Below are 23,484 nucleotides of genomic sequence, written 5' to 3'. Positions count from 1 at the left end.
GTGAATGTGGAGAGGATGTTTCCTGTGGTGGGGGAGTCTAGGACCAGAGGACACAGATAGAGTGGATGTGGAGAGGATGTTTCCTATAGTGGGGGAGTCTAGGACCAGAGGACACAGATACAGTGGATGTGGAGAGGATGTTTCCTATAGTGAGGGAGTCTGGGACCAGAGGACACAGATAGAGTGGATGTAGAGAGGATGTTTACTATAGTGGGGGAGTCTAGGACCAGAGGACACAGATAGAGTGGATGTGGAGAGGATGTTTCCCGTGGTGGGGGAGTCTATGACCAGAGGACACAGATAGAGTGGATGTTGAGAGGATGTTTCCTGTAGTGGGAGAGTGTAGGACCAGAGGACACAGATAGAGTGGATGTGGAGAGTATGTTTCCTATAGTGGGGGAGTCTAGGACCAGAGGACACAGATAGAGTGGATGTGGAGAGGATGTTTCCTATAGTGGGAGAGTGTAGGACCAGAGGACACAGATAGAGTGGATGTAGAGAGGATGTTTCCTGTAGTGGGAGAGTGTAGGACCAGAGGACACAGATAGAGTGGATGTGGAGAGAATGTTTCCTATAGTGAGGGAGTCTAGGACCAGAGGGCACAGATAGAGTGGATGTGGAGAGGATGTTTCCTATAGTGGGGGAGTCTAGGACCAGAGGACACAGATAGAGTTGATGTGGAGAGGATGTTTCCATACTGGGGGAGTCTAGGACCAGAGGACACAGATAGAGTGGATGTGGAGAGGATGTTTCTAATAGTGGGGGAGTCTAGGACCAGAGGACACAGATAGAGTGAATGTGGAGAGGATGTTTCCTGTGGTGGGGGAGTCTAGGACCAGAGGACACAGATAGAGTGGATGTGGAGAGGATGTTTCCTATAGTGGGGGAGTCTAGGATCAGGGGACACAGAGTGGATGTGGAGAGGATGTTTCCTATAGTGGGGGAGTCTAGGACCAGAGGACACAGATACAGTGGATGTGGAGAGAATGTTTCCTATAGTGGGGGAGTCTAGGACCAGAGGACACATTGAGTGGATTTGGAGAGGATGTTTCCTATAGTGGGGGAGTCTAGGACCAGAGGGCACAGATAGAGTGGATGTGGAGAGGATGTTTCCTATAGTGGGGGAGTCTAGGACCAGAGGACACAGATAGAGTGGATGTGGAGAGGATGTTTCCATAGTGGGGGAGTCTAGGCCCAGAGGACACAGATAGAGTGGATGTGGAGAGGTAGTTTCTAATAGTGGGGGAGTCTAGGACCAGAGGACACAGATAGAGTGGATGTGGAGAGGATGTTTCCTATAGTGGGGGAGTCCAGGACCAGAGGACACGGATAGAGTGGATGTAGAGAGGATGTTTCCTGTAGTGGGAGAGTGTAGGAGCAGGACACAGATAGAGTGGATGTGGAGTGGATATTTCCTATAGTGGGGGAGTCTAGGACCAGAGGACACAGATAGAGTGGATGTAGAGAGGATGTTTCCTGTAGTGGGAGAGTGTAGGACCAGAGGACACAGATACAGTGGATGTGGAGAGAATGTTTCCTATAGTGGGGGAGTCTAGGACCAGAGGACACAGATAGAGTGGATGTGGAGCGGATGTTTCCTATAGTGGGGGAATCTCGGACCAGAGGACACAGATGGAGTGGATGTGGGGAGGATGTTTCCTATAGTGGGGAGTCTAGGACCAGGGGACACAGAGTGGATGTGGAGAGGATGTTTCCTATAGTGGGGGAGTCTAGGACCAGAGGACACAGATAGAGTGGATGTAGAGAGGATGTTTCTAATAGTGGGGGAGTCTAGGACCAGAGGACACAGATAGAGTGGATGTGGAGAGGATGTTTCCTATAGTGGGGGAGTCCAGGACCAGAGGACACAGATAGAGTGGATGTAGAGAGGATGTTTCCTGTAGTGGGAGAGTGTAGGTCCAGGACACAGATAGAGTGGATGTGGAGTGGATGTTTCCTATAGTGGGGGAGTCTAGGACCAGAGGACACAGATAGAGTGAATGTGGAGAGGATGTTTCCTGTGGTGGGGGAGTCTAGGACCAGAGGACACAGATAGAGTGGATGTGGAGAGGATGTTTCCTATAGTGGGGGAGTCTAGGACCAGAGGACACAGATAGAGTGGATGTGGAGAGGATGTTTCCTATAGTGGGGGAGTCCAGGACCAGAGGACACAGATAGAGTGGATGTAGAGAGGATGTTTCCTGTAGTGGGAGAGTGTAGGTCCAGGACACAGATAGAGTGGATGTGGAGTGGATGTTTCCTATAGTGGGGGAGTCTAGGACCAGAGGACACAGATAGAGTGAATGTGGAGAGGATGTTTCCTGTGGTGGGGGAGTCTAGGACCAGAGGACACAGATAGAGTGGATGTGGAGAGGATGTTTCCTATAGTGGGGGAGTCTAGGACCAGAGGACACAGATACAGTGGATGTGGAGAGGATGTTTCCTATAGTGAGGGAGTCTGGGACCAGAGGACACAGATAGAGTGGATGTAGAGAGGATGTTTACTATAGTGGGGGAGTCTAGGACCAGAGGACACAGATAGAGTGGATGTGGAGAGGATGTTTCCCGTGGTGGGGGAGTCTAGGACCAGAGGACACAGATAGAGTGAATGTGGAGAGGATGTTTCCTGTGGTGGGGGAGTCTAGGACCAGAGGACACAGATAGAGTGGATGTGGAGAGGATGTTTCCTATAGTGGGGGAGTCTAGGACCAGAGGACACAGATAGAGTGGATGTGGAGAGGATGTTTCCTATAGTGGGGGAGTCCAGGACCAGAGGACACAGATAGAGTGGATGTAGAGAGGATGTTTCCTGTAGTGGGAGAGTGTAGGTCCAGGACACAGATAGAGTGGATGTGGAGTGGATGTTTCCTATAGTGGGGGAGTCTAGGACCAGAGGACACAGATAGAGTGAATGTGGAGAGGATGTTTCCTGTGGTGGGGGAGTCTAGGACCAGAGGACACAGATAGAGTGGATGTGGAGAGGATGTTTCCTATAGTGGGGGAGTCTAGGACCAGAGGACACAGATACAGTGGATGTGGAGAGGATGTTTCCTATAGTGAGGGAGTCTGGGACCAGAGGACACAGATAGAGTGGATGTGGAGAGGATGTTTCCATACTGGGGGAGTCTAGGACCAGAGGACACAGATAGACTGGATGTGGAGAGGAAGTTTCTAATAGTGGGGGAGTCTAGGACCAGAGGACACAGATAGAGTGAATGTGGAGAGGATGTTTCCTGTGGTGGGGGAGTCTAGGACCAGAGGACACAGATAGAGTGGATGTGGAGAGGATGTTTCCTATAGTGGGGGAGTCTAGGATCAGGGGACACAGAGTGGATGTGGAGAGGATGTTTCCTATAATGGGGGAGTCTAGGACCAGAGGACACAGATAGAGTGGATGTAGAGAGGATGTTTCCTGTAGTGGGAGAGTGTAGGACCAGAGGACACAGATACAGTGGATGTGGAGAGAATGTTTCCTATAGTGGGGGAGTCTAGGACCAGAGGACACAGATAGAGTGGATGTGGAGCGGATGTTTCCTATAGTGGGGGAATCTCGGACCAGAGGACACAGATGGAGTGGATGTGGGGAGGATGTTTCCTATAGTGGGGAGTCTAGGACCAGGGGACACAGAGTGGATGTGGAGAGGATGTTTCCTATAGTGGGGGAGTCTAGGACCAGAGGACACAGATAGAGTGGATGTAGAGAGGATGTTTCTAATAGTGGGGGAGTCTAGGACCAGAGGACACAGATAGAGTGGATGTGGAGAGGATGTTTCCTATAGTGGGGGAGTCCAGGACCAGAGGACACAGATAGAGTGGATGTAGAGAGGATGTTTCCTGTAGTGGGAGAGTGTAGGTCCAGGACACAGATAGAGTGGATGTGGAGTGGATGTTTCCTATAGTGGGGGAGTCTAGGACCAGAGGACACAGATAGAGTGAATGTGGAGAGGATGTTTCCTGTGGTGGGGGAGTCTAGGACCAGAGGACACAGATAGAGTGGATGTGGAGAGGATGTTTCCTATAGTGGGGGAGTCTAGGACCAAAGGACACAGATACAGTGGATGTGGAGAGGATGTTTCCTATAGTGAGGGAGTCTGGGACCAGAGGACACAGATAGAGTGGATGTAGAGAGGATGTTTACTATAGTGGGGGAGTCTAGGACCAGAGGACACAGATAGAGTGGATGTGGAGAGGATGTTTCCCGTGGTGGGGGAGTCTATGACCAGAGGACACAGATAGAGTGGATGTTGAGAGGATGTTTCCTGTAGTGGGAGAGTGTAGGACCAGAGGACACAGATAGAGTGGATGTGGAGAGTATGTTTCCTATAGTGGGGGAGTCTAGGACCAGAGGACACAGATAGAGTGGATGTGGAGAGGATGTTTCCTATAGTGGGAGAGTGTAGGACCAGAGGACACAGATAGAGTGGATGTAGAGAGGATGTTTCCTGTAGTGGGAGAGTGTAGGACCAGAGGACACAGATAGAGTGGATGTGGAGAGAATGTTTCCTATAGTGAGGGAGTCTAGGACCAGAGGGCACAGATAGAGTGGATGTGGAGAGGATGTTTCCTATAGTGGGGGAGTCTAGGACCAGAGGACACAGATAGAGTTGATGTGGAGAGGATGTTTCCATACTGGGGGAGTCTAGGACCAGAGGACACAGATAGAGTGGATGTGGAGAGGATGTTTCTAATAGTGGGGGAGTCTAGGACCAGAGGACACAGATAGAGTGAATGTGGAGAGGATGTTTCCTGTGGTGGGGGAGTCTAGGACCAGAGGACACAGATAGAGTGGATGTGGAGAGGATGTTTCCTATAGTGGGGGAGTCTAGGATCAGGGGACACAGAGTGGATGTGGAGAGGATGTTTCCTATAGTGGGGGAGTCTAGGACCAGAGGACACAGATACAGTGGATGTGGAGAGAATGTTTCCTATAGTGGGGGAGTCTAGGACCAGAGGACACATTGAGTGGATTTGGAGAGGATGTTTCCTATAGTGGGGGAGTCTAGGACCAGAGGGCACAGATAGAGTGGATGTGGAGAGGATGTTTCCTATAGTGGGGGAGTCTAGGACCAGAGGACACAGATAGAGTGGATGTGGAGAGGATGTTTCCATACTGGGGGAGACTAGGCCCAGAGGACACAGATAGAGTGGATGTGGAGAGGTAGTTTCTAATAGTGGGGGAGTCTAGGACCAGAGGACACAGATAGAGTGGATGTGGAGAGGATGTTTCCTATAGTGGGGGAGTCCAGGACCAGAGGACACGGATAGAGTGGATGTAGAGAGGATGTTTCCTGTAGTGGGAGAGTGTAGGAGCAGGACACAGATAGAGTGGATGTGGAGTGGATATTTCCTATAGTGGGGGAGTCTAGGACCAGAGGACACAGATAGAGTGGATGTAGAGAGGATGTTTCCTGTAGTGGGAGAGTGTAGGACCAGAGGACACAGATACAGTGGATGTGGAGAGAATGTTTCCTATAGTGGGGGAGTCTAGGACCAGAGGACACAGATTGAGTGGATTTGGAGAGGATGTTTCCTGTGGTGGGGGAGTCTAGGACCAGAGGACACAGATAGAGTGGATGTGGAGAGGATGTTTCCTATAGTGGGGGAGTCTAGGACCAGAGGACACAGATACAGTGGATGTGGAGAGGATGTTTCCTATAGTGAGGGAGTCTGGGACCAGAGGACACAGATAGAGTGGATGTAGAGAGGATGTTTACTATAGTGGGGGAGTCTAGGACCAGAGGACACAGATAGAGTGGATGTGGAGAGGATGTTTCCCGTGGTGGGGGAGTCTATGACCAGAGGACACAGATAGAGTGGATGTTGAGAGGATGTTTCCTGTAGTGGGAGAGTGTAGGACCAGAGGACACAGATAGAGTGGATGTGGAGAGTATGTTTCCTATAGTGGGGGAGTCTAGGACCAGAGGACACAGATAGAGTGGATGTGGAGAGGATGTTTCCTATAGTGGGAGAGTGTAGGACCAGAGGACACAGATAGAGTGGATGTAGAGAGGATGTTTCCTGTAGTGGGAGAGTGTAGGACCAGAGGACACAGATAGAGTGGATGTGGAGAGAATGTTTCCTATAGTGAGGGAGTCTAGGACCAGAGGGCACAGATAGAGTGGATGTGGAGAGGATGTTTCCTGTGGTGGGGGAGTCTAGGACCAGAGGACACAGATAGAGTTGATGTGGAGAGGATGTTTCCATACTGGGGGAGTCTAGGACCAGAGGACACAGATAGAGTGGATGTGGAGAGGATGTTTCTAATAGTGGGTGAGTCTAGGACCAGAGGACACAGATAGAGTGAATGTGGAGAGGATGTTTCCTGTGGTGGGGGAGTCTAGGACCAGAGGACACAGATAGAGTGGATGTGGAGAGGATGTTTCCTATAGTGGGGGAGTCTAGGATCAGGGGACACAGAGTGGATGTGGAGAGAATGTTTCCTATAGTGGGGGAGTCTAGGACCAGAGGACACATTGAGTGGATTTGGAGAGGATGTTTCCTATAGTGGGGGAGTCTAGGACCAGAGGGCACAGATAGAGTGGATGTGGAGAGGATGTTTCCTATAGTGGGGGAGTCTAGGACCAGAGGACACAGATAGAGTGGATGTGGAGAGGATGTTTCCATACTGGGGGAGACTAGGCCCAGAGGACACAGATAGAGTGGATGTGGAGAGGTAGTTTCTAATAGTGGGGGAGTCTAGGACCAGAGGACACAGATAGAGTGGATGTGGAGAGGATGTTTCCTATAGTGGGGGAGTCCAGGACCAGAGGACACGGATAGAGTGGATGTAGAGAGGATGTTTCCTGTAGTGGGAGAGTGTAGGAGCAGGACACAGATAGAGTGGATGTGGAGTGGATATTTCCTATAGTGGGGGAGTCTAGGACCAGAGGACACAGATAGAGTGGATGTAGAGAGGATGTTTCCTGTAGTGGGAGAGTGTAGGACCAGAGGACACAGATACAGTGGATGTGGAGAGAATGTTTCCTATAGTGGGGGAGTCTAGGACCAGAGGACACAGATTGAGTGGATTTGGAGAGGATGTTTCCTGTGGTGGGGGAGTCTAGGACCAGAGGACACAGATATAGTGGATGTGGAGAGGATGTTTCCTATAGTGGGGAGTCTAGGACCAGGGGACACAGATAGAGTGGATGTGGAGCGGATGTTTCCTATAGTGGGGGAATCTCGGACCAGAGGACACAGATGGAGTGGATGTGGGGAGGATGTTTCCTATAGTGGGGAGTCTAGGACCAGGGGACACAGAGTGGATGTGGAGAGGATGTTTCCTATAGTGGGGGAGTCTAGGACCAGAGGACACAGATAGAGTGGATGTAGAGAGGATGTTTCCTGTAGTGGAAGAGTGTAGGACCAGAGGACACAGATAGAGTGGATGTGGAGAGGATGTTTCCCATAGTGGGGGAGTCTGGGACCAGAGGACACAGATAGAGTGGATGTAGAGAGGATGTTTCCTGTAGTGGGAGAGTGTAGGACCAGAGGACACAGATAGAGTGGATGTGGAGAGAATGTTTCCTATAGTGGGGGAGTCTAGGACAGGACCAGAGGGCACAGTTAGAGTGGATGTGGAGAGGATGTTTCCTATAGTGGGGGAGTCTAGGACCAGAGGACACAGATAGAGTGGATGTGGAGAGGATGTTTCCATACTGGTGGAGTCTAGGACCAGAGGACACAGATAGACTGGATGTGGAGAGGAAGTTTCTAATAGTGGGGGAGTCTAGGACCAGAGGACACAGATAGAGTGAATGTGGAGAGGATGTTTCCTGTGGTGGGGGAGTCTAGGACCAGAGGACACAGATAGAGTGGATGTGGAGAGGATGTTTCCTATAGTGGGGGAGTCTAGGATCAGGGGACACAGAGTGGATGTGGAGAGGATGTTTCCTATAGTGGGGGAGTCTAGGACCAGAGGACACAGATAGAGTGGATGTAGAGTATGTTTCCTGTAGTGGGAGAGTGTAGGACCAGAGGACACAGATACAGTGGATGTGGAGAGAATGTTTCCTATAGTGGGGGAGTCTAGGACCAGAGGACACAGATTGAGTGGATTTGGAGAGGATGTTTCCTATAGTGGGGGAGTCTAGGACCAGAGGGCACAGATAGAGTGGATGTGGAGAGGATGTTTCCTATAGTGGGGGAGTCTAGGACCAGAGGACACAGATAGAGTGGATGTGGAGTGGATGTCTCCATACTGGGGGAGTCTAGGACCAGAGGACACAGATAGAGTGGATGTGGAGAGGAAGTTTCTAATAGTGGGGGAGTCTAGGACCAGGGGACACAGATAGAGTGGATGTGGAGAGGATGTTTCCTATAGCGGGGGAGTCCAGGACCATAGGACACAGATAGAGTGGATGTAGAGAGGATGTTTCCTGTAGTGGGAGAGTGTCGGACCAGGACACAGATAGTGTGGATGTGGAGTGGATGTTTCCTATAGTGGGGGAGTCTAGGACCAGAGGACACAGATAGAGTGAATGTGGAGAGGATGTTTCCTGTGGTGGGGGAGTCTAGGACCAGAGGACACAGATAGAGTGGATGTGGAGAGGATGTTTCCTATAGTGGGGAGTCTAGGACCAGGGGACACAGATAGAGTGGATGTGGAGAGGATGTTTCCTATAGTGGGGGAATCTCGGACCAGAGGACACAGATGGAGTGGATGTGGAGAGGATGTTTCCTATAGTGGGGAGTCTAGGACCAGGGGACACAGATAGAGTGGATGTGGAGAGGATGTTTCCTATACTGGGGGAGTCTAGGATCAGGGGACACAGAGTGGATGTGGAGAGGATGTCTCCTATTGTGGGGGAGTCTAGGACCAGAGGACACAGATAGAGTGAATGTGGAGAGGATGTTTCCTGTGGTGGGGGAGTCTAGGACCAGAGGACACAGATAGAGTGGATGTGGAGAGGATGTTTCCTATAGTGGGGGAGTCTAGGACCAGAGGACACAGATACAGTGGATGTGGAGAGGATGTTTCCTATAGTGAGGGAGTCTGGGACCAGAGGACACAGATAGAGTGGATGTAGAGAGGATGTTTACTATAGTGGGGGAGTCTAGGACCAGAGGACACAGATAGAGTGGATGTGGAGAGGATGTTTCCCGTGGTGGGGGAGTCTATGACCAGAGGACACAGATAGAGTGGATGTTGAGAGGATGTTTCCTGTAGTGGGAGAGTGTAGGACCAGAGGACACAGATAGAGTGGATGTGGAGAGTATGTTTCCTATAGTGGGGGAGTCTAGGACCAGAGGACACAGATAGAGTGGATGTGGAGAGGATGTTTCCTATAGTGGGAGAGTGTAGGACCAGAGGACACAGATAGAGTGGATGTAGAGAGGATGTTTCCTGTAGTGGGAGAGTGTAGGACCAGAGGACACAGATAGAGTGGATGTGGAGAGAATGTTTCCTATAGTGAGGGAGTCTAGGACCAGAGGGCACAGATAGAGTGGATGTGGAGAGGATGTTTCCTATAGTGGGGGAGTCTAGGACCAGAGGACACAGATAGAGTTGATGTGGAGAGGATGTTTCCATACTGGGGGAGTCTAGGACCAGAGGACACAGATAGACTGGATGTGGAGAGGAAGTTTCTAATAGTGGGGGAGTCTAGGACCAGAGGACACAGATAGAGTGAATGTGGAGAGGATGTTTCCTGTGGTGGGGGAGTCTAGGACCAGAGGACACAGATAGAGTGGATGTGGAGAGGATGTTTCCTATAGTGGGGGAGTCTAGGATCAGGGGACACAGAGTGGATGTGGAGAGGATGTTTCCTATAGTGGGGGAGTCTAGGACCAGAGGACACAGATAGAGTGGATGTAGAGAGGATGTTTCCTGTAGTGGGAGAGTGTAGGACCAGAGGACACAGATACAGTGGATGTGGAGAGAATGTTTCCTATAGTGGGGGAGTCTAGGACCAGAGGACACAGATAGAGTGGATGTGGAGCGGATGTTTCCTATAGTGGGGGAATCTCGGACCAGAGGACACAGATGGAGTGGATGTGGGGAGGATGTTTCCTATAGTGGGGAGTCTAGGACCAGGGGACACAGAGTGGATGTGGAGAGGATGTTTCCTATAGTGGGGGAGTCTAGGACCAGAGGACACAGATAGAGTGGATGTAGAGAGGATGTTTCCTGTAGTGGGAGAGTGTAGGACCAGAGGACACAGATAGAGTGGATGTGGAGAGGATGTTTCCCATAGTGGGGGAGTCTGGGACCAGAGGACACAGATAGAGTGGATGTAGAGAGGATGTTTCCTGTAGTGGGAGAGTCTAGGACCAGAGGACACAGATAGAGTTGATGTGGAGAGGATGTTTCCATACTGGTGGAGTCTAGGACCAGAGGACACAGATAGACTGGATGTGGAGAGGAAGTTTCTAATAGTGGGGGAGTCTAGGACCAGAGGACACAGATAGAGTGAATGTGGAGAGGATGTTTCCTGTGGTGGGGGAGTCTAGGACCAGAGGACACAGATAGAGTGGATGTAGAGAGGATGTTTCCTGTAGTGGGAGAGTGTAGGACCAGAGGACACAGATACAGTGGATGTGGAGAGAATGTTTCCTATAGTGGGGGAGTCTAGGACCAGAGGACACAGATTGAGTGGATTTGGAGAGGATGTTTCCTATAGTGGGGGAGTCTAGGACCAGAGGGCACAGATAGAGTGGATGTGGAGAGGATGTTTCCTATAGTGGGGGAGTCTAGGACCAGAGGACACAGATAGAGTGGATGTGGAGAGGATGTCTCCATAGTGGGGGAGTCTAGGACCAGAGGACACAGATAGAGTGGATGTGGAGCGGATGTTTCCTATAGTGGGGGAATCTCGGACCAGAGGACACAGATGGAGTGGATGTGGGGAGGATGTTTCCTATAGTGGGGAGTCTAGGACCAGGGGACACAGAGTGGATGTGGAGAGGATGTTTCCTATAGTGGGGGAGTCTAGGACCAGAGGACACAGATAGAGTGGATGTAGAGAGGATGTTTCCTGTAGTGGGAGAGTGTAGGACCAGAGGACACAGATAGAGTGGATGTGGAGAGGATGTTTCCCATAGTGGGGGAGTCTGGGACCAGAGGACACAGATAGAGTGGATGTAGAGAGGATGTTTCCTGTAGTGGGAGAGTCTAGGACCAGAGGACACAGATAGAGTTGATGTGGAGAGGATGTTTCCATACTGGTGGAGTCTAGGACCAGAGGACACAGATAGACTGGATGTGGAGAGGAAGTTTCTAATAGTGGGGGAGTCTAGGACCAGAGGACACAGATAGAGTGAATGTGGAGAGGATGTTTCCTGTGGTGGGGGAGTCTAGGACCAGAGGACACAGATAGAGTGGATGTAGAGAGGATGTTTCCTGTAGTGGGAGAGTGTAGGACCAGAGGACACAGATACAGTGGATGTGGAGAGAATGTTTCCTATAGTGGGGGAGTCTAGGACCAGAGGACACAGATTGAGTGGATTTGGAGAGGATGTTTCCTATAGTGGGGGAGTCTAGGACCAGAGGGCACAGATAGAGTGGATGTGGAGAGGATGTTTCCTATAGTGGGGGAGTCTAGGACCAGAGGACACAGATAGAGTGGATGTGGAGAGGATGTCTCCATACTGGGGGAGTCTAGGACCAGAGGACACAGATAGAGTGGATGTGGAGAGGAAGTTTCTAATAGTGGGGGAGTCTAGGACCAGAGGACACAGATAGAGTGGATGTGGAGAGGATGTTTCCTATAGCGGGGGAGTCCAGGACCAGAGGACACAGATAGAGTGGATGTAGAGAGGATGTTTCCTGTAGTGGGAGAGTGTCGGACCAGGACACAGATAGAGTGGATGTGGAGTGGATGTTTCCTATAGTGGGGGAGTCTAGGACCAGAGGACACAGATAGAGTGAATGTGGAGAGGATGTTTCCTGTGGTGGGGGAGTCTAGGACCAGAGGACACAGATAGAGTGGATGTGGAGAGGATGTTTCCTATAGTGGGGAGTCTAGGACCAGGGGACACAGATAGAGTGGATGTGGAGAGGATGTTTCCTATAGTGGGGGAATCTCGGACCAGAGGACACAGATGGAGTGGATGTGGAGAGGATGTTTCCTATAGTGGGGAGTCTAGGACCAGGGGACACAGATAGAGTGGATGTGGAGAGGATGTTTCCTATACTGGGGGAGTCTAGGATCAGGGGACACAGAGTGGATGTGGAGAGGATGTCTCCTATTGTGGGGGAGTCTAGGACCAGAGGACACAGATAGAGTGAATGTGGAGAGGATGTTTCCTGTGGTGGGGGAGTCTAGGACCAGAGGACACAGATAGAGTGGATGTGGAGAGGATGTTTCCTATAGTGGGGGAGTCTAGGACCAGAGGACACAGATACAGTGGATGTGGAGAGGATGTTTCCTATAGTGAGGGAGTCTGGGACCAGAGGACACAGATAGAGTGGATGTAGAGAGGATGTTTACTATAGTGGGGGAGTCTAGGACCAGAGGACACAGATAGAGTGGATGTGGAGAGGATGTTTCCCGTGGTGGGGGAGTCTATGACCAGAGGACACAGATAGAGTGGATGTTGAGAGGATGTTTCCTGTAGTGGGAGAGTGTAGGACCAGAGGACACAGATAGAGTGGATGTGGAGAGTATGTTTCCTATAGTGGGGGAGTCTAGGACCAGAGGACACAGATAGAGTGGATGTGGAGAGGATGTTTCCTATAGTGGGAGAGTGTAGGACCAGAGGACACAGATAGAGTGGATGTAGAGAGGATGTTTCCTGTAGTGGGAGAGTGTAGGACCAGAGGACACAGATAGAGTGGATGTGGAGAGAATGTTTCCTATAGTGAGGGAGTCTAGGACCAGAGGGCACAGATAGAGTGGATGTGGAGAGGATGTTTCCTATAGTGGGGGAGTCTAGGACCAGAGGACACAGATAGAGTTGATGTGGAGAGGATGTTTCCATACTGGGGGAGTCTAGGACCAGAGGACACAGATAGAGTGGATGTGGAGAGGATGTTTCTAATAGTGGGGGAGTCTAGGACCAGAGGACACAGATAGAGTGAATGTGGAGAGGATGTTTCCTGTGGTGGGGGAGTCTAGGACCAGAGGACACAGATAGAGTGGATGTGGAGAGGATGTTTCCTATAGTGGGGGAGTCTAGGATCAGGGGACACAGAGTGGATGTGGAGAGGATGTTTCCTATAGTGGGGGAGTCTAGGACCAGAGGACACAGATACAGTGGATGTGGAGAGAATGTTTCCTATAGTGGGGGAGTCTAGGACCAGAGGACACATTGAGTGGATTTGGAGAGGATGTTTCCTATAGTGGGGGAGTCTAGGACCAGAGGGCACAGATAGAGTGGATGTGGAGAGGATGTTTCCTATAGTGGGGGAGTCTAGGACCAGAGGACACAGATAGAGTGGATGTGGAGAGGATGTTTCCATACTGGGGGAGTCTAGGCCCAGAGGACACAGATAGAGTGGATGTGGAGAGGTAGTTTCTAATAGTGGGGGAGTCTAGGACCAGAGGACACAGATAGAGTGGATGTGGAGAGGATGTTTCCTATAGTGGGGGAGTCCAGGACCAGAGGACACGGATAGAGTGGATGTAGAGAGGATGTTTCCTGTAGTGGGAGAGTGTAGGAGCAGGACACAGATAGAGTGGATGTGGAGTGGATATTTCCTATAGTGGGGGAGTCTAGGACCAGAGGACACAGATAGAGTGGATGTAGAGAGGATGTTTCCTGTAGTGGGAGAGTGTAGGACCAGAGGACACAGATACAGTGGATGTGGAGAGAATGTTTCCTATAGTGGGGGAGTCTAGGACCAGAGGACACAGATTGAGTGGATTTGGAGAGGATGTTTCCTGTGGTGGGGGAGTCTAGGACCAGAGGACACAGATATAGTGGATGTGGAGAGGATGTTTCCTATAGTGGGGAGTCTAGGACCAGGGGACACAGATAGAGTGGATGTGGAGCGGATGTTTCCTATAGTGGGGGAATCTCGGACCAGAGGACACAGATGGAGTGGATGTGGGGAGGATGTTTCCTATAGTGGGGAGTCTAGGACCAGGGGACACAGAGTGGATGTGGAGAGGATGTTTCCTATAGTGGGGGAGTCTAGGACCAGAGGACACAGATAGAGTGGATGTAGAGAGGATGTTTCCTGTAGTGGGAGAGTGTAGGACCAGAGGACACAGATAGAGTGGATGTGGAGAGGATGTTTCCCATAGTGGGGGAGTCTGGGACCAGAGGACACAGATAGAGTGGATGTAGAGAGGATGTTTCCTGTAGTGGGAGAGTGTAGGACCAGAGGACACAGATAGAGTGGATGTGGAGAGAATGTTTCCTATAGTGGGGGAGTCTAGGACCAGAGGGCACAGTTAGAGTGGATGTGGAGAGGATGTTTCCTATAGTGGGGGAGTCTAGGACCAGAGGACACAGATAGAGTGGATGTGGAGAGGATGTTTCTAATAGTGGGGGAGTCTAGGACCAGAGGACACAGATAGAGTGAATGTGGAGAGGATGTTTCCTGTGGTGGGGGAGTCTAGGACCAGAGGACACAGATAGAGTGGATGTGGAGAGGATGTTTCCTATAGTGGGGAGTCTAGGACCAGGGGACACAGATAGAGTGGATGTGGAGAGGATGTTTCCTATAGTGGGGGAATCTCGGACCAGAGGACACAGATGGAGTGGATGTGGAGAGGATGTTTCCTATAGTGGGGAGTCTAGGACCAGGGGACACAGATAGAGTGGATGTGGAGAGGATGTTTCCTATACTGGGGGAGTCTAGGATCAGGGGACACAGAGTGGATGTGGAGAGGATGTCTCCTATTGTGGGGGAGTCTAGGACCAGAGGACACAGATAGAGTGAATGTGGAGAGGATGTTTCCTGTGGTGGGGGAGTCTAGGACCAGAGGACACAGATAGAGTGGATGTGGAGAGGATGTTTCCTATAGTGGGGGAGTCTAGGACCAGAGGACACAGATACAGTGGATGTGGAGAGGATGTTTCCTATAGTGAGGGAGTCTGGGACCAGAGGACACAGATAGAGTGGATGTAGAGAGGATGTTTACTATAGTGGGGGAGTCTAGGACCAGAGGACACAGATAGAGTGGATGTGGAGAGGATGTTTCCCGTGGTGGGGGAGTCTATGACCAGAGGACACAGATAGAGTGGATGTTGAGAGGATGTTTCCTGTAGTGGGAGAGTGTAGGACCAGAGGACACAGATAGAGTGGATGTGGAGAGTATGTTTCCTATAGTGGGGGAGTCTAGGACCAGAGGACACAGATAGAGTGGATGTGGAGAGGATGTTTCCTATAGTGGGAGAGTGTAGGACCAGAGGACACAGATAGAGTGGATGTAGAGAGGATGTTTCCTGTAGTGGGAGAGTGTAGGACCAGAGGACACAGATAGAGTGGATGTGGAGAGAATGTTTCCTATAGTGAGGGAGTCTAGGACCAGAGGGCACAGATAGAGTGGATGTGGAGAGGATGTTTCCTATAGTGGGGGAGTCTAGGACCAGAGGACACAGATAGAGTTGATGTGGAGAGGATGTTTCCATACTGGGGGAGTCTAGGACCAGAGGACACAGATAGAGTGGATGTGGAGAGGATGTTTCTAATAGTGGGGGAGTCTAGGACCAGAGGACACAGATAGAGTGAATGTGGAGAGGATGTTTCCTGTGGTGGGGGAGTCTAGGACCAGAGGACACAGATAGAGTGGATGTGGAGAGGATGTTTCCTATAGTGGGGGAGTCTAGGATCAGGGGACACAGAGTGGATGTGGAGAGGATGTTTCCTATAGTGGGGGAGTCTAGGACCAGAGGACACAGATACAGTGGATGTGGAGAGAATGTTTCCTATAGTGGGGGAGTCTAGGACCAGAGGACACATTGAGTGGATTTGGAGAGGATGTTTCCTATAGTGGGGGAGTCTAGGACCAGAGGACACAGATAGAGTGGATGTGGAGAGGATGTTTCCTATAGTGGGGGAGTCTAGGACCAGAGGACACAGATAGAGTGGATGTGGAGAGGATGTTTCCATACTGGGGGAGTCTAGGCCCAGAGGACACAGATAGAGTGGATGTGGAGAGGTAGTTTCTAATAGTGGGGGAGTCTAGGACCAGAGGACACAGATAGAGTGGATGTGGAGAGGATGTTTCCTATAGTGGGGGAGTCCAGGACCAGAGGACACGGATAGAGTGGATGTAGAGAGGATGTTTCCTGTAGTGGGAGAGTGTAGGAGCAGGACACAGATAGAGTGGATGTGGAGTGGATATTTCCTATAGTGGGGGAGTCTAGGACCAGAGGACACAGATAGAGTGGATGTAGAGAGGATGTTTCCTGTAGTGGGAGAGTGTAGGACCAGAGGACACAGATACAGTGGATGTGGAGAGAATGTTTCCTATAGTGGGGGAGTCTAGGACCAGAGGACACAGATTGAGTGGATTTGGAGAGGATGTTTCCTGTGGTGGGGGAGTCTAGGACCAGAGGACACAGATATAGTGGATGTGGAGAGGATGTTTCCTATAGTGGGGAGTCTAGGACCAGGGGACACAGATAGAGTGGATGTGGAGCGGATGTTTCCTATAGTGGGGGAATCTCGGACCAGAGGACACAGATGGAGTGGATGTGGGGAGGATGTTTCCTATAGTGGGGAGTCTAGGACCAGGGGACACAGAGTGGATGTGGAGAGGATGTTTCCTATAGTGGGGGAGTCTAGGACCAGAGGACACAGATAGAGTGGATGTAGAGAGGATGTTTCCTGTAGTGGGAGAGTGTAGGACCAGAGGACACAGATAGAGTGGATGTGGAGAGAATGTTTCCTATAGTGGGGGAGTCTAGGACCAGAGGGCACAGTTAGAGTGGATGTGGAGAGGATGTTTCCTATAGTGGGGGAGTCTAGGACCAGAGGACACAGATAGAGTGGATGTGGAGAGGATGTTTCCATACTGGTGGAGTCTAGGACCAGAGGACACAGATAGACTGGATGTGGAGAGGAAGTTTCTAATAGTGGGGGAGTCTAGGACCAGAGGACACAGATAGAGTGAATGTGGAGAGGATGTTTCCTGTGGTGGGGGAGTCTAGGACCAGAGGACACAGATAGAGTGGATGTGGAGAGGATGTTTCCTATAGTGGGGGAGTCTAGGATCAGGGGACACAGAGTGGATGTGGAGAGGATGTTTCCTATAGTGGGGGAGTCTAGGACCAGAGGACACAGATAGAGTGGATGTAGAGAGGATGTTTCCTGTAGTGGGAGAGTGTAGGACCAGAGGACACAGATACAGTGGATGTGGAGAGAATGTTTCCTATAGTGGGGGAGTCTAGGACCAGAGGACACAGATTGAGTGGATTTGGAGAGGATGTTTCCTATAGTGGGGGAGTCTAGGACCAGAGGGCACAGATAGAGTGGATGTGGAGAGGATGTTTCCTATAGTGGGGGAGTCTAGGACCAGAGGACACAGATAGAGTGGATGTGGAGAGGATGTCTCCATACTGGGGGAGTCTAGGACCAGAGGACACAGATAGAGTGGATGTGGAGAGGAAGTTTCTAATAGTGGGGGAGTCTAGGACCAGAGGACACAGATAGAGTGGATGTGGAGAGGATGTTTCCTATAGCGGGGGAGTCCAGGACCAGAGGACACAGATAGAGTGGATGTAGAGAGGATGTTTCCTGTAGTGGGAGAGTGTCGGACCAGGACACAGATAGAGTGGATGTGGAGTGGATGTTTCCTATAGTGGGGGAGTCTAGGACCAGAGGACACAGATAGAGTGAATGTGGAGAGGATGTTTCCTGTGGTGGGGGAGTCTAGGACCAGAGGACACAGATAGAGTGGATGTGGAGAGGATGTTTCCTATAGTGGGGAGTCTAGGACCAGGGGACACAGATAGAGTGGATGTGGAGAGGATGTTTCCTATAGTGGGGGAATCTCGGACCAGAGGACACAGATGGAGTGGATGTGGAGAGGATGTTTCCTATAGTGGGGAGTCTAGGACCAGGGGACACAGATAGAGTGGATGTGGAGAGGATGTTTCCTATACTGGGGGAGTCTAGGATCAGGGGACACAGAGTGGATGTGGAGAGGATGTCTCCTATTGTGGGGGAGTCTAGGACCAGAGGACACAGATAGAGTGGATGTAGAGAGGATGTTTCCTGTAGTGGGAGAGTGTAGGACCAGAGGACACAGATAGAGTGGATGTGGAGAAAATGTTTCCTATAGTGGGGGAGTCTAGGACCAGAGGACACAGATAGAGTGGATTTGGAGACGATGTTTCCTATAGTGGGGGAGTCTAGGACCAGAGGGCACAGATAGAGTGGATGTGGAGAGGATGTTTCCTATAGTGGGGGAGTCTAGGACCAGAGGACACAGACAGAGTGGATGTGGAGAGGATGTTTCCATACTGGGGGAGTCTAGGACCTGAGGACACAGATAGAGTGGATGTGGAGAGGATGTTTCCTATAGTGGGGGAGTCTAGGACCAGAGGACACAGATAGAGTGGATGTGGAGAGGATGTTTCCTATAGTGGGGGAGTCTAGGACCTGAGGACACAGATAGAGTGGATGTGGAGAGGATGTTTCCTATAGTGGGGGAGTCTAGGACCTGAGGACACAGATAGAGTGGATGTGGAGAGGATGTTTCCTATAATGGGGGAGTCTAGGACCTGAGGACACAGATAGAGTGGATGTGGAGAGGATGTTTCCTATAGTGGGGGAGTCTAGGACCTGAGGACACAGATAGAGTGGATGTGGAGAGGATGTTTCCTATAGTGGGGGATTCTAGGACCTGAGGACACAGATAGAGTGGATGTGGAGAGGATGTTTCCTATAGTGGGAGTCTAGGACCAGGGGACACAGATAGAGTGGATGTAGAGAGGATGTTTCCTATAGTGGGGGAGTCCATAAACAGAGGGCACAGCCTCAGAACACAGGGACATCAATTTAGAACAGTGATGGTGAGGAATTTCTTCAGCTAGAAGGTGATGATTCTGTAGGACCTAATGCCAAAGATGGCCGTGGAGGCCAAGTCATTGGGTACATTTAGACCGGAGGCTGATAGGTTCTTGATCAGTCAGGGCATCAAAGGTTACAGGGAGAAGGCAGGAGATTGGGGTTGAGAGGGATAATAAATGGAATGGTGGAGTAGACTCCATGGGCTGATGGCCTATTTTTGTCTAATGTCGATTGTGGACTGAGTCAGGGTGAAGGAGAATGAGGAGGCTGTGCCAGGCAGGGGAGGGGTGTGTGGGTGCAGTTTGGAGAGAGGGGCAGGTGGATTTTGATTTGGTGAGGCAGGAGCCAGGGGTGTTTGGCGGAGTGACACTGGGCTGAAAGGTAAGGGGGAGATTGAAGCCCTCATGCAGGGCATTGACCCGAAACATCGACAATTCCCCCTCCCACGTGCTGCTCGATCCTCCAGCGGACCGTGCATTGCATCAGACGACACAGACCTCGAGGTGGACACCATCCCGACGGGGTGGGGTAACGGTCGTGTTTCGGAGGAACTGGCACGGTGCTGGGTGGAATCAATCTCTCCACAAAATGGAATTCCTCCGTCGACTCAACAATCCCCGGATATGTGGAACCAGAACCCGGAGCAGTGCAGTAACTCTAGGACAAACGGAAACGTCATTGCAAACCTTCGCAACTGGGTGATCAAGCCACCGAAAGCTGCCTGACAGTTGGTCCTTCCCTTCCCTTTCTTTATTGTTTGCTCAGTGGTTCTTTGTTGTTTTTCAAAGCTCCACCAATCTTCCAGTTTCCCACTACTCACGGTGACTTTGTACACACGAGCTTTTAGTTTGATGCCTTCCTATATTTCCTTAGTTATCCAAGGCTGCCTCTCCCCACCCTTACTGTCCACGACTCTCTAACCCTAACCCGTACGTCTTTGGGAAAGAAACTGGAGCACCCGGAGGAAACCCAGGCGGTTACGGGGAGCACGTACAAACCCCTTACCGACAGCAGCGAGAGCTGAACACAGATCACTGGTGCTGTAAAGCGTTACGTTAGCCGCGACACCATCCTTCATTGTTATTGGAGAGGCGGGTTATCGTGTCTGTAACCTCCTCTGGCAGAACATTCCTGGCACCCCCACTCTTTGTGTTTAAAAAAACTTGACCAACACATCGTCAAACCTCCCTCCTCCTCACCTTCAACCTATGCCCTGTAGTGGGACATTTCCACCAGGGGTAAAAGACTCTATAACTATCTGCCTATCTAACCTATCGGTGCACAAACCAAGACCACATCACAGGCACCACACTAAACCCCTCGAAATGGAAACAAACAGAGACTGCCAGAGGTTACAATGGGCAATGGGCGGCTTAGTGTGTAGTGACACCTTCAGCCTGCCCCCAGCACACCCTTGGGTGCCGTTGGCTGTTGATGCAAAAACACATTTCACTGTGTGTCTTGATGTATACGTGACAAATACATTTAAATCTGAATCGGGTCATCGACAGGATGCAGAAATACACTGAGAATTGCCCGATGGAATTCAAGCCAGAAGAATCAAGCTTAAAGGCAGGACACAGGGTTCCTAGTGGTGAGGAGGAACAGAGGGATTTTGGGGTCCATGTCCATAGATTCATCAAAGTTGCTGCACAAGTTGAATTGGCTATTAAGAAGTTCAGTATGTTGGCCTTCATTAGTCGGGGGATTGAGTTCAAGAAACGTGAGGTCATGTTAAAGCTCTATAAAACTCTGGTTAGAGTTTACCGCATCAGTGATCAGTGACCTATTACAGTTCTATAAAATGCTGTTTAGAGTTTACCGCATCAGTGATCGGTGACCTGTTACAGTTCTATAAAATGCTGTTTACCGCATCAGTGATCGGTGACCTGTTCGTTATTTGGAACAGCTGGCTGGAGTTTTGAAGGGGCCAGTGCTCAGGCCAGGAGAAGGAGAAGCTCGGCACTCAGGCTGGGAGAAGCAGTAGCCAGCGTTCAGGCCGGGAGAGGGTTTGGAGGGGCTGACCTGGGTGCAGACCTTGCAGCTGCCTGTGACTCAAAGTCACAGCAGTTGGGGCGTGAAAGCAGCGTGCAGTGTAACCATGAGCGACTGTCTTGGACGTTCTCTTGCGATCACAAGACCCAGTTGGACATTGACAACGTGAGATGCCGCCGGTCTGTTTCCCTTCCTTGGTGGGGAGACAAGCGATGAGGCAGCAGTGTGGCCTCGGCTGTAGTGACAACAAGGACTCGAGCCGCGGGCTTGCCTGCTGCTGCAGCCCAGGTGAGAAGATGCCAGAGGCGGTGTAACCTGGCGTCTGTGCTCATTTGGGGGGGGTGGTCTCTCCTATCAGTGCTGTCCTCCAGTGTCTGACCGGCAGAGGACAGGCAGGATTGACAGGAGCTGTCCCATCAATTTGCATGTTGCTCAGAGACTTCAAGTCAAGGCAACTTTTATTGTCATTTCGACCATAACAGCTGGTACAGTGCATAGCAAAAATGAGACAACGCTTTTCAAGACCATGGTATTACATGACACTGTACAAAAAACTGGACTGAACTACATAATAATAAAAAAAAACACAGAGAAAACTACACGAGACTACAGACCTACACTGGACTGCATAAAGTGCACAAAAACAGTACCGGCATTACAATAAATAATAAACAGGACAGTAGGGCAAGGTGTCAATCCAGGCTTCGGGATTTGAGGAGTCTGATAGCTTGGGGGAAGAAACTGTGATATAGTCTGGTCGTGAGAGCCCGAATGCATCGGAGCCTTTTCCCAGACGGCAGGAGGGAGAAGAGATTGTATGAGGGGTGCATGGACGAACTATATATGTGTTTTCTTGCATAATGAAGTGTGTGTGTTCTGCCTCTCACTATTTTGAATGTATGACCTGCACCTGGGCCCCGGAGGAACGCTGTCTCATTCCACTGTATGGTCTGAATGATAATGAAACTTCCCTTGGAGTATTGAACTGAAGAGGTCGGCACAACAGCGTGGACCGAAGGGCCTGTACTGGTCAATGTAGAGGGAGAGTTGAGCCCCAAGACCCGACATGAAACAATGAACTTTCAACTTTTGACTTTCGACCCGGGAGCATGAGGTGAGCTGACCCCGCCCACGCAACCCGGTCCCGCCCCGCTCAGACTCCGCCCACTCGTTCAGGCCCCGCCTCATTGTGGCTCCGCCCCTCTCAGACTCCGCCCACCCGTTCAGGCCCGCCTCATTGTGGCTCCACCCCTCTCAGACTCCGCCCGCCCGTTCAGGCCCCGCCTCATTGTGGCCACACCCCTCGCAGACTCCGCTCACCCGTTCAGGCCCGCCTCATTGTGGCTCCGCCCCTCTCAGACTCCGCCCGCCCGTTCAGGCCCCGCCTCGTTGAGGCTCCGCCCTTCTCAGACTCCGCTCACCCGTTCAGGCCCGCCTCATTGTGGCTCCGCCCCTCTCAGACTCCGCCCGCCCGTTCAGGCCCCGCCTCGTTGAGGCTCCGCCCTTCTCAGACTCCGCCCACCCGTTCAGGCCCCGCCTCATTGTGGCCACACCCCTCTCAGACTCCGCCCACCCGTTCAGGCCCGCCTCATTGTGGCCACACCCCTCTCAGACTCCGCCCACCCGTTCAGGCCCCGCCTCCTGGCTCCGCCCATCCGTTCTGGCCACGCCCCCAACGGTGTCCAGGCAGCGACTCTCATCAGCCTGACCAATGACTCCGGACTAGTACCTCTCCCCGCCGCCGGGACCACATCCAACCCCACCCCCAAGTTACTGCCCCAGCCTTCCCGGTGAGTTCCGCCCCCGGTCGGATCGCCGCCCTGCCCGCTACCTGAGGCCGAGGGACAGCGAGGCGTGCAGCCCGCAACAGACGGTTCAAAGCGACCGCCGCCATCTTCTGCCGGCGACTGACAGCCCGCGCGTGCGCAATTAGCGAGAGTGGGCGCAATACGCATGCGTAGAGACGGCATGGTGCCGGCATTCATCCTTCACGACCGGCCTCGCTCGGTCAAAAACACGCATGTGCGGTCTCTGTAGCTAAAGCGGCGTAGAGAATAAGGTTTATCATCACCAACATGTGTCGAGAAATTTAACTTAGCAGCAGTAGTTCAATGCAATACAGAAGATACAAGAAACTAATAAATAAATTACCTATACATATCTTGAATAGATTAAAAATCGTGCAAAACAGAAATAATATACATTGAAAAGTGAGGTCGTGTTCACAGGATGAACGTCCATTTAGGTATCGGATGGCAGAGGAGAAGAAGCTGTTCCTGAATCACTGAGTGTGTGTCTTCAGGCTCCTGTACCTCCTCCCTGATGGCAGAGGGGAAGAAGCTGTTCCTGAATCGTTGAGTGTGTCTTCAGGCTCCTGTACCTCCTCCCTGATGGCAGAGGGGAAGAAGCTGTTCCTGAATCGCTGAGTGTGTGTCTTCAGGCTCCTGTACCTCCTCCCTGATGGCAGAAGCTGTTCCTGAATCGTTGAGTGTGTGTCTTCAGGCTCCTGTACCCCCTCCCTGATGGCAGAGGGGAAGAAGCTGTTCCTGAATCGCTGAGTGTGTGTCTTCAGGCTCCTG

At 51.3% G+C, this 23,484-nt stretch overlaps 1 protein-coding gene across 4 annotated transcripts in view; it reads right to left on the bottom strand.

The window, feature by feature from the left end:
• LOC132384099 (large ribosomal subunit protein mL49-like) overlaps positions 1–22,820 on the bottom strand; it is a 167,478-nt gene extending 144,658 nt beyond the window's left edge. For all 4 annotated transcript variants that reach the window (XM_059955434.1, XM_059955433.1, XM_059955432.1 and 1 more), the window contains exons 1-2: positions 22,737–22,820; positions 19,408–19,567 (exon numbers count right to left, since the gene is read on the bottom strand). In XM_059955434.1, the coding sequence (XP_059811417.1) occupies positions 19,408–19,567; positions 22,737–22,799 (223 nt within the window). In that variant the 5' untranslated portion in view covers positions 22,800–22,820. The remainder of the gene's footprint in view (positions 1–19,407; positions 19,568–22,736) is intronic.
• Between the last annotated feature and the right edge of the window lie 664 nt (positions 22,821–23,484).

The sequence above is a fragment of the Hypanus sabinus genome, chromosome 31 (assembly GCF_030144855.1).
Source record: "Hypanus sabinus isolate sHypSab1 chromosome 31, sHypSab1.hap1, whole genome shotgun sequence".
Taxonomy (NCBI): domain Eukaryota; kingdom Metazoa; phylum Chordata; class Chondrichthyes; order Myliobatiformes; family Dasyatidae; genus Hypanus; species Hypanus sabinus.
This window is presented reverse-complemented; position numbering and strand designations above follow the sequence as displayed.